The sequence below is a fragment of the Delphinus delphis genome, chromosome 3, assembly GCF_949987515.2.
Source record: "Delphinus delphis chromosome 3, mDelDel1.2, whole genome shotgun sequence".
Lineage (NCBI taxonomy): Eukaryota > Metazoa > Chordata > Mammalia > Artiodactyla > Delphinidae > Delphinus > Delphinus delphis.
This window is the reverse complement of record NC_082685.1, coordinates 110205293-110215563: the sequence shown is the minus strand read 5'-3', so window position 1 is coordinate 110215563 and position 10271 is coordinate 110205293. Positions and strand designations below refer to the sequence as shown.

General features: G+C 42.3%; 1 protein-coding gene across 1 annotated transcript in view; it reads left to right on the top strand.

Moving 5' to 3' along the window:
- Positions 1 to 103: 103 nt before the first annotated feature.
- The window catches only part of CMYA5 (cardiomyopathy associated 5), a 105721-nt gene continuing 95553 nt past the window's right edge, over positions 104 to 10271 (top strand). Inside the window, exon 1 of the mRNA XM_060009238.1 lies at positions 104 to 264. Coding sequence (XP_059865221.1) covers positions 104 to 264 — 161 coding nt within the window. The remainder of the gene's footprint in view (positions 265 to 10271) is intronic.

Sequence of the window (10271 nt, the reverse complement as noted above, 5' to 3'; positions counted from 1 at the left end):
CAGGACAGGGCAGGGCCGGGCCGGGCCGGAGGCGCCGTCAGAGGGAGAACACCAGGCGCTGCGCGGGCGGTTCCGGCTCCAGCTCCGGCCCGGGAGAGGCGCGATGGCTAGCAGCGAGAGCAGCCACGCCGCGGACAGCGCCCTGGGCTCCGACGCGGACGAGGAGGTGACCCGGGGGCTGGACACTGAGGAGGAGTCGGGGGGCGAGGAGGACGAGACGGCCGCGGAGTCGGAGTCGGAGTCGGAACCGGAGCCGGACGCCAGGTAGCGTGGGCCCCTCGCTCCGGGCCCGCAGCCAGACGCGCGCCGCCTGGGCCGGGAGGGCGGCAGCGAGGCTGGGCGGGTGCTGCGCGGGGGAAACGCCGCACCCTTCCTTTCCCTCTTTTTAAGCGCTGGGGTTCATTTCCCTCGAGCTAAGCACTTTCTCTCTGGGGGCGCTGCCTAGGGAAGAACTTGAAGGTGAAGGTGCTTGCTGTCAGCTGGAGTGACAGGCCCGGCTGGAGCAGCAAAATTCATCCCTCCCCATCCCCCTTTCCGCCCTCATTACCACCCCCTCCCCCCAGCCGGCTCCTTGTGACTTGCTGCTGCTCTTGTTTATTCTTGGGGATTTACTTCGGGTTCTGCCGAACTGCAGACTTGCGCAGAAATGCCTACATTTGGCCCAAAGCCTAGGAACAATCTTGAAACCCTGAGCTAGAGGAGAAGAGGGTATGGGGTGGGGTGGAGGCCGAGAAGCCGCTCTGGAAACTTCAAAGGACTGAAAGTCTCCTGGATGCCCAGCACTGACCTAGGTTGCTAGAAGAGGACTTAATTTTTGTACAAACGCCCATACATTCTTTGGAAAAAAGAAGCATGAATTTCAGTCACCCCTGTTATTAAAATTCTGCTTTTTTTTTTTTTTTGGTCTCAAACATTTATCAACATTACATGTGAATACAATTAGGTAATAACTATACACAAATGTGGTCTCCCTGCCTCCCTTCTTTCTTGCAGGCCCTAAAATGAGAACAGCAGGAATCATCTCCTCTCGATTTGGATTTGTTTTTACCTTTCCTTGTTCTCTTTGAGTATGGGGATGGGGGTAGGGTGTTTGTTTTTAGTTTTAGGTTTTTTGTTTGTTTTTCGGTTTGTTAGTTGTGTCCCTTCCTAAATCTATTAATATCAGTAGAAAGGCTTTGTAGGTGACAGATGGTTGTGCAGCACTGCAGAGCACCCATCTTACCCAAAGTTAAAAGTGCCGCCCAACCAAAGACAGCAGAGCTGAAGCTGAAACAGCCCACAGAGGGGCATTGATTAGGGTGAACTGTCAGTCAGATAAGAAGTCTGGAATATCGGTCACATATTTACCAAGTGGGGAGCAGGCACAGTCCCTGCCCTCAAAGACTTTATGGAAGAAGTTAGGAAGCAATATGGGGACCATGAGACAGTGTGCTGAATACACGAGAGGGGAGGGAAGGACAGACCATGGTACCGTGGAAGGTCAGAAGAGTGTGTAGATGTGCGGCTGCCTTCAAAAGTAGTGGGCATGACTTAGGCCCTGGAGAATGGGCAAGAATTGCAGAAAGGAGACGCAGAAGAGAAGGCACCTGTGGGAGATGGAACAGGAGTAGGGACCTGTGATTCCTGGGCAGTACGGAGAAGGGGAAGTCTGTCAATCCAGCCTTTTCCCTTAATGGCATCCAGGATCCTCATATCCTTTTGCCCAAGCAAAATTTGCACCCCTGCCACCCAAGAATCTGAAAACTCATTTACTCTAAAATGTGAGCAGCTGATAGAGATTCAAAATACCACTTTGGTGTTGTGTTGCCCTTTGCCAAAGGTCAAGATTTTCAGGTAAAGGCATAATTTATCTGCAGTAAATGTCAGCCTGCTCTGACTACAGATGATAAGGTGGACACCAGGCCAAGCGTCGGAAAGTAGAGTGGAGGGAAATGTGGGGGAAGAGGTAGATGGTGGTGGTGGAGGCCTTGAAAGCCATCCCATTTAAAAAATTTTGGATTTGATGACATGGGTAACAAGAAATCAGTAAACTTCTGGAGAGGATTTAGGAGAACAGATTGGTGTCATTGAGAAAGGAGACTGACAGGCAGATTGGAAAGTTGTGTTTGGGGAGGGCTCAGAGCAGAGAGGCAGCAGCAGAGAGAAGGAAGGGAGATATGTAGGGATTGCTTCATGGTGGGGCAAGGCGAAGGGAGGTGGCAGCTGTAGGCTCTTTCAGGAGAGAGGTTTCTGTTGGCAGGAACTCCTCTGGGAAGTGGGAGTTCTTGAATGTTTTCTAACCTCAAAGTGTGATCAGAAACCAAACCATTTTGGTGGGCGTGAGTTTACAAATATGGCCTAAAGTTCTTCTTTCTTCTGAGACTAGAGGTGAGAGCTTCGAATATTCTCTAATTTATGGGAAGGAAGAATGATGAGACATTCTTCCTCTCAAATCCTCCATCCAAGTTTTACAGTTAAAAGAGGGCTCACTCCATGCCAGGCTCAGTTCTCATTTTAAACCCTCCCAGCAGCGCTGTGAGGTAACTGTCCTGTTATACGTGAGGAAACCGAGGCTTTACGTAATTTACTGAGGGTATAAGGCAAGTAAATGTAAGAACCAAGATGTGAGCCTCTGTCTGTTTACTCCCAGCCACTGCTAGACTTCCACACCTCCCTTCTTTTGGAGGAAAGACCCTTTCTTACTGTAGGGGAAACTTGAATGGCTCCAACTAACTTCTATATGGAAAGGTTATTGGAGGAAAGGGAAAGACCTTTTATTCACTATTCCGAATAATAATGGGAGTTTTCCCCTTCTTGAATGGAAAAGTTGTCTCTGTCTCTGTTTCCTCAAAGATCAGAACTATTTGCAGAAGTTGATTTACAGACTGATTTTTTTTTAATTGAGAGGCATGAAAGTAACATGAAAGTAACTGAATGGAAATAGCTTAAGTAATAATAACAGAATGATTGATGATGGCATCTCTTTTGGTATTATTAAGCCATTATTAAAATGTTATTTATGAAGATTTCTAACAGTATGGGAAGTGCATATATTGAATTTGAAAAAAAGTTCATTTTATAATTTAGAATGATCTCACTATAAAATAAAGTGTGTATTGGAAAAAGGCTTAAAAGGTTAATAAAGCTTAGCATAATAAAGGTTATAGTAACTTTTATTAACCTTAAGGTTGAAAAAAGGTTAATAGTCATTGTCTCTGAGTGATGGGATAATGGTCGACTAAACTTTTTTCTTTAACTGTATTTTTTGGTTTTTCTGTAATGAACAGACAGTGCACTTTATTATCAGAAAAAGACTTCACTTTTAAAAACTCAAAAGGTACAAAGCGTCGTCATCTGCTTGTGCATCTTTTCTTTGTTCTTCCAGCAATAATATATAGAATTATCTATAGCCACCTTTCTGAATCAAGGAAAAAAATCACCTTTAATTGTAAAGTGCAGGGAAGCTCACCATTATACATGCCAGTATTTGTATTAGATTAGAGAACTACCCTTCTGATATATCATTCAGTGATATGAATATCATTGGCATGAAGAGTCCTGAGTGGCAACCCTGTTTGCCATTCCATCATGGGCAAATCTCCCATCCTCTCTGAGCTCCATATTTCTCATCTCTAAATTGGGATAGTTTTACAGATTTATAAAAAAGGATAATTAGTGATAATTCCTAATTCATAGGTTGTCACAGGATTAAATAAACTATGTGAACATGTGTAAGAGTGCTTGGCCTTCAGTAGGTTACCGGTAAGTTTTAATTTCTTTACATCCCTTCAGATGAATCATTACTAGCAGCCAAGCTACCTTCTGCCCACCATTCATCAATGAGGGGAGAGTGATGTCTCCATTTTCAGTATGAGAAATGGTCCTATTCCACTTTGGCTTTCCTGTGTTCCTTCATTCACTAAACATTCATGGAATGCCTACTAATTGCCAAGGACCATGCTGGGGATACAAACATTACTAAGACCTCCATTACTGTCCTCAAGATAGTCACATTCTAGGTGGAGAAACAGAAAAATGTAATTATGTCATTAACTGTTATAAGAGATATAAGGAAGAAAAGGTCTGTATGAAACACCTCAAAGTAGGCAGGAAGTCCTGGGGTCTATCCTGCCTGGAAGGATGGGGGAAGACTTCATCCAGGGCCTTTGGAGCAGGGTCTTCAATCATAATGAAGTGCCCAGAGGGCTCATTGTTTGTGGATATAAGAAAAAGATTTTCATGTTGCTAAAACTTCATACAAAAGTTGTATGTAAAAAGCATCTCTATAAAACCTGCAGGATTTGAGAGCTGGGAGAGGCTATAGAAACATCTTTTCCCAACCAATCCTTTTACAGATTCAGCAACTGAGTTTCAGGGGACGTTTGTTCAAAGTCACACAACTTTTTAGCGGTAGAATTAGGACTAGATCCCGGTGTCTGGACTCCAATCTATGTTCATTTGTTTATTCATTCAACAACTACTTATTGAACTCTTACTATGTGTCACGCACTTTCTAGGCACAAAGGATACAGCAGTGAACAAAATGAACCAAGTCCCTGCCCTCCTGGGAGTGGCTTTCCAGGTTGGGGAGACAAATAGACAAACAAATATGTAGTATGTCAGGTGGCAATCAGTGATATGAGGACAAGTACAGCAGATAAGGGTTATACTGTTTTGGATAAGGTGGTGAAGAAAGCCTCTGTGATGAGGTGACATTTGACCAGAGACTGAAGGAATGAGTATTCTAGGCAAAGAGGAGAGCTGGTGCAAGGGCGCTGAGGCAGGACTGTGTGTGGCTTATTTGAGGAACACAAGAGCAGAGTAAATAAGGGGAGAGTGATGGGAAATGAGTCTAAGAGATGGTTGGGTTGCAAATCATGTAGGACTTTGCAGGCCCTGATAAGGGCTTCTGATTGTATTCAGAGTAAAATAGGAAGTTGGGTTCTGCCTACCATACCACTCAGGGTTAAAAAAAGAAAAGAAAAGCACGGTGATTGCATTATCCCATTAAATAGTAAGCGCCTATACTCTCGTATACTCATTGAACACCTGTTGGGTGCCCAACACTGTACTAAATGTTTCAAGCTTATGGTCTCCTGTATGGAGGAAGTTACGTAAATAGACATCCATGAGTTTTGTATTTTTCTGACTGTAGTCCGACGAAGCCTGACTCTTTTGGTCTTTCCCACAGATCACTTGGAAATTTTTCAGAATTTTTGTTTTGGATCTTTTCTGTTGGTCAATTTTAATTTCTCTGTTTAAGCGCAGAGGTTTTTGCTACAACAGCGCCCAAATCTTAAAAATCATGTTCATTTGCAGCTTTGCCAGTGCCTGTATAAAAAAGGTCTGCCTAAGCTGATAGAATTAAACTTATTAGTGACATTTACGTTTAATCATTGTAAGAAAGAAACCTATTGGAAGGTGAGGGGAGTTTGTAAATGGTTTTTGTTATCAGTATGGAGCAGTCTGTTGCCATATGTCTATTTATATGATGTCTCTCACTTCTGTGCTTACCTAGGTGTTTTGACAAGTGTGTTATTTGAGACAGCCCTCTTCTGAGGTCAGTGGAAAAAGCTGAGATGGGAGGGGTGACTACTTAGGATGCCAGAGACTGAGGGAGGAGAGAAGATAAAGCAGAGGCTCTTGGAGCCAGGAATTGAAGAGCTATTTAAGTGTTGGCTGCATGGGTATTACATGCCCTTGGTGAGACTTTGACTCCGTATAGGGGACTACAGCAAGAGTTGGATTTTTTTTCTTTAAAACAGCAAACCAACCAAAATGTGGGACATTTTAACTGATAGAATTTTGCCAAAAAAAAAAAAAAAGTGTCTTATATTCCCTGGATATTCTGAACCTAGGCTCAGTGAAAGCCTTGACTCAATTCGGACAAAGTAACCAAATTCCCTTCCTTCCTACCAAAAGAGAGAATCAGGTATAAGAGACTGGATGTGGTTTGTACCTGAAATAGTAATCTTTGATGTAGCCCAGTATTATCCAATATTTCTATTGGATAATAAAATACTTACAATGTGAACCACATATATAATTTATAATTTTCTAACAGCTACATGAAAAAGTAAAAAGAAACAGGTGAAATTAATTTTAATAATATGTTTATTTAACTCAATATCCAAAGTATTATCATTTCAACATATGATCAATATAAAAACTATTAATGGGATATTTTACATTTTTGTGTGCCAAGTCTTTGAAATTTGATGTGTGTTTTACATTTACAGTACGTCTCAATTCTTCTTCCCCACCCCCAGGCTACATTTCAAATGCTCAGTAGCCACATGTGGCTAGTGGCTACCATATTGGACAATACAGGCCTGATAATACCTAGAAATCCATTAACTTCACTGGAATGCAGAGAACTGTTCCACTGATAATGAGTTCTATATGCTTCGCCCTATGCAAGGCACCAGAGACATAAGGGTGATTGGATGGCACAGTTCCTTCTTAAGGAGCTCACAGCCTGGTGAGGGGAAGCAGGTAACTCCAACATAATGTCATAGCACTACACTGAGGATATTAACAAGGGAACAGAGAAAAGAAGTATATTCTTCTTAAAATGAAATTTAGAAAGATTTTGCAGAGGTGATACTCCAGCTGGGCAGAAAGATATTCCAGACACAATATGTGATTAGATATTCTTTAGTTCCTGGTTCCAGCTCTTGTGCTAATTCCTGCTCTGTTTGAGCTTTCTTTTTCTCATCCAGAATCACTCAGAATTTCCAGGACTGGGAATATTTGTTGAATTAATAAGTGAATGGCATGAATAAATGAGTGAATTAATGAGCAGGTGAATATCAAGTCATCCAGATTCCCTTGAGAAGCAAATTTAGTTGGGATGCTGAACCTGTTAGATTAGGTAGAATTTCATTAGTTGCTGACCATTCATTTTCCAGGAATTGACAATAGCCAGGGACTCTGGAAACACAATAGCTTGGAGGCGACAGTGATAAGTACTGAGGGATTGTTCAATTAGGATGTCTGTGGTTATCATTCCCACCTTCTGTGACTCATTGGGAAGCCTCCCCTAGACTGACCCTTGAGCTGGATCATAGATGGACAGTTAAGAATAGGCTTTGCATTTTGCCCAGAGAAAAGTCCTCTCTTAAGGCAACCGGAGTGTATTCAGTTCCAAAACTCTACATCCTAGTCTGATAAAGTCCAAGATATGTGGGAGGGTTAATTGATGCTACCAAACTCTAAATGCTCAAAGCCCTCTCATGGAGCCATTACTATGCTTTCTTAGTTTGGGTACACTTCTCTTAAAAAAAAAAAATCCACAGCTAAACAGAAATTTTCATCACAAATTTCCTCTTATTGGCTGAGTTCACTAGGGCACTTAAAATTGTTGATTTGTAAATAAAATGAATTTCCTCCTGTTATGACTTCATTAAATTAACATTTATTAAGTGGAACGTAGGGTGCCGGATGGTGAGCATGAGTAGCAATTCAACAACAAAAGACCACAAGAGAAATTGAGCTAGAGAAGTTTACTACTCACAAGTCCTGGAGGAAATGCACAGCGTACCTCAAGGGGCCATACAGGGAGGTCAAGGCAGAGTGAGTACAGGCAAAGGGAGAGACAAAACCTGGCACACATGCCTTTATTAGGGTCTATGTGTGGAATTCTTGGGGGTTCTTGGGCTAAGACTGGATCAGTCAATTCAAACCAAAATGCATGGGGTTTTGGTAAATTTCACAGGAGTCTTATCTAAGGGGCACACAGGGGAAGACGATGGAAGGTGAGGGAGACTATTGATCACAAAAACTGTTGGGGAAGTCATATCAGGAGCTTACTATGAGGACTGTCTCCGGGACATGTTCTTACATGAGGAGGCTGGTGTCAGTTTAAGGCCCCTGCAGGCCACTTGGTCCAACAAAATGAATGCCAGAGCAGTAATGCCGCCATGTTGCTTAGCTAAATTCGAGACACCTCCAATTTCAGAAATGTACCTACTGAAAGAAAAGAGGCTCATTCATTCAGCAGATATTTGATGAGGGCCTACTGTGTGCGAAACAAAGTAAATTAAATCTAGAATGAGTGAAGAAAACAGAGGTCCTAATCTTTAGAGTTTAGTCTCTGGAGAGGGCAGGCATTAAACAAATAATCTCACAAGTAATTAGTTGAAGCAAATACATTGGTAAAATGAATTGTGCCTGGGGAGCAGAGGCAGGGTTCTGCTAGGATCCCAGTCCTTCAAGTCCCAGTCTCTGAGGCCTCCTTGCTCCTTCCTCTGGGAGTTTTCTGTTGGTCTCCTTGTCATCTTGCTACCAACTTCTCTATCTGCCTACAACAGGAGGTTTCACTGCCCTGTGGTCCACATATTGCTGGAAGGCCTGGCTGCTGATGACATTTATCCTAGACAGGACTTTAGCATCATCTCCCTGACCTGTTTATGCTTCTGATGAGTGAACAGAGACCCAGAGAAGGAAGGGAAACCGACATCAACTCAAGGAATAGCTAGTCTATTCCAAGCATGGTCACTTGTTAGTTTGGTCCATTTTCACAATAGCTCTATGATATATGCATTGTTTTCATTCCCATTTTATGGAAGAGAAAATGGAGACTTAGCAATCTTGAGTAATTTACCTAATGTCAGATGGCTAGTAAGTATGCTAGGATTCTAACCCTAGTCTAATGGCATAGCCAATCCTGGAACACTCATGAGTTCAGTGCTCATCACCAGCTCTAACACACATCTGGTGTTTATTAGCCAATTTCTTTCTTTTTTTGAGCATAAATTTACTTTTAAAAAACAATTATTTTGATTTACTTCTGATTTTAAAAGCAAAACATAAAAGCCCCAGACAATCTATGTAGTAGCTAATCCTGACCAGCACCTCAGCTATATTAAGTTTCCTAATGTGTAATAGGGAGAGTAGGTCTTATGTTTAAAAATAGATGTCAGGAAAAAAAAAAAAAGATGTTAGGCAATCCTGTGTGCTTGAGTTTTAATAAGGTCAAACATAGCAACACCAAAATAACTTCTCTGCATGCTCTATGGGATCATATGATAAATGTTCAATAGGTATTTACTTATAATATCTATAAAATTCAGATCCTCTGTTTAAAAGACAGAATTTGTATGATTTAGCATGGTATACTCTGAAGTTTTCATATCTAGTATTTTTTTTTTTTAAGAGAGAATGAAGAGAAGAGAGTGAGACAACAGTCTGTCTCTTCTTAGAGTTTTGGAATGTCCAAGAAGGACAGTTTTGGAATGTCCAGTAAAGTCTCTCTTCATCTAGCACCATTTTGGGCATAAACCAGATTACAATGCAAAAACACTTGATAGGATTGAAAAGACCTGGGTTATCATCCTGGCTCTGCCATTTACCAACTGTGTGACTTGGGGCAAGATAGCCTCTCTGCATCTTTACCATGGCTTCCAAGGCCCTACCTGACCTGATTACTTCTCAGCTCATCTCATACCCTTCCTCTGCTACATTCCAGCCACACTGGCTTTTTTCTGAACCTCCTGTGTGCTGTGCTAAGCCTGTCCCTGAATCCAGGTCTTCGCTCTTGCTGTTTTCTCTCCCTGGAACACTTTTTCCTTAAATCCACCCTTCACGTTTCGGTGGAAATGCCACCTTCTTAAAGAGGCTTTCTGCAACCATCCTGCCTGATGGGCTTTCTTCACATCTTTCACTATCGCATTGTTCACTGTTTCACATTCCTCTTCATGGCACCTGTCACTGTCTGAAATGGTATCTTTTTGTGTATTTATTGTTTATTGCCACCACTAGAGTGGAAGCTGCATGAGGGCGGGGGCCTTGCTTCTCTTCTCTGCTACATCTCCAGCAGCTAGAACACAGTGTCAGGCACACAGTAGGTGCTTAAGAAATGGTTAAGTGCATAAGTGGTTGGATTGCAACACAAAATGTTTCATTCTAGGATCTCAGGTTTCCTTCTCTCAGATCAATACCACTCTTCAACACCTTGTTCTTAGGTGCCAAAGCAAGGATAGGGAGAATGAGAACTGAGAGTGGTCTTTGAATTTGGAAAATGCAAGTCAACAGAGAGAGATTAATGACATTGAAATGTAAATGCCTTTGAGAAGGTTAATAGCTTAAACGTATCAGCATCTGTTTTAGGTTGGATTCCCTTTGGAACAAATACCTTCAAATATAGGATCTAAGAGACTCTCCTGGGAGAAGAGGGGACCTGGAAGGGGAAATGAGTGCTTAGAAGAGTAGTGAGAGGGCACTAAGGGCAGACTGGCATTATAGCTGCACCCCTATCTATGCTGCACAGAGGAGGGAGCCTAAGGGTTTTA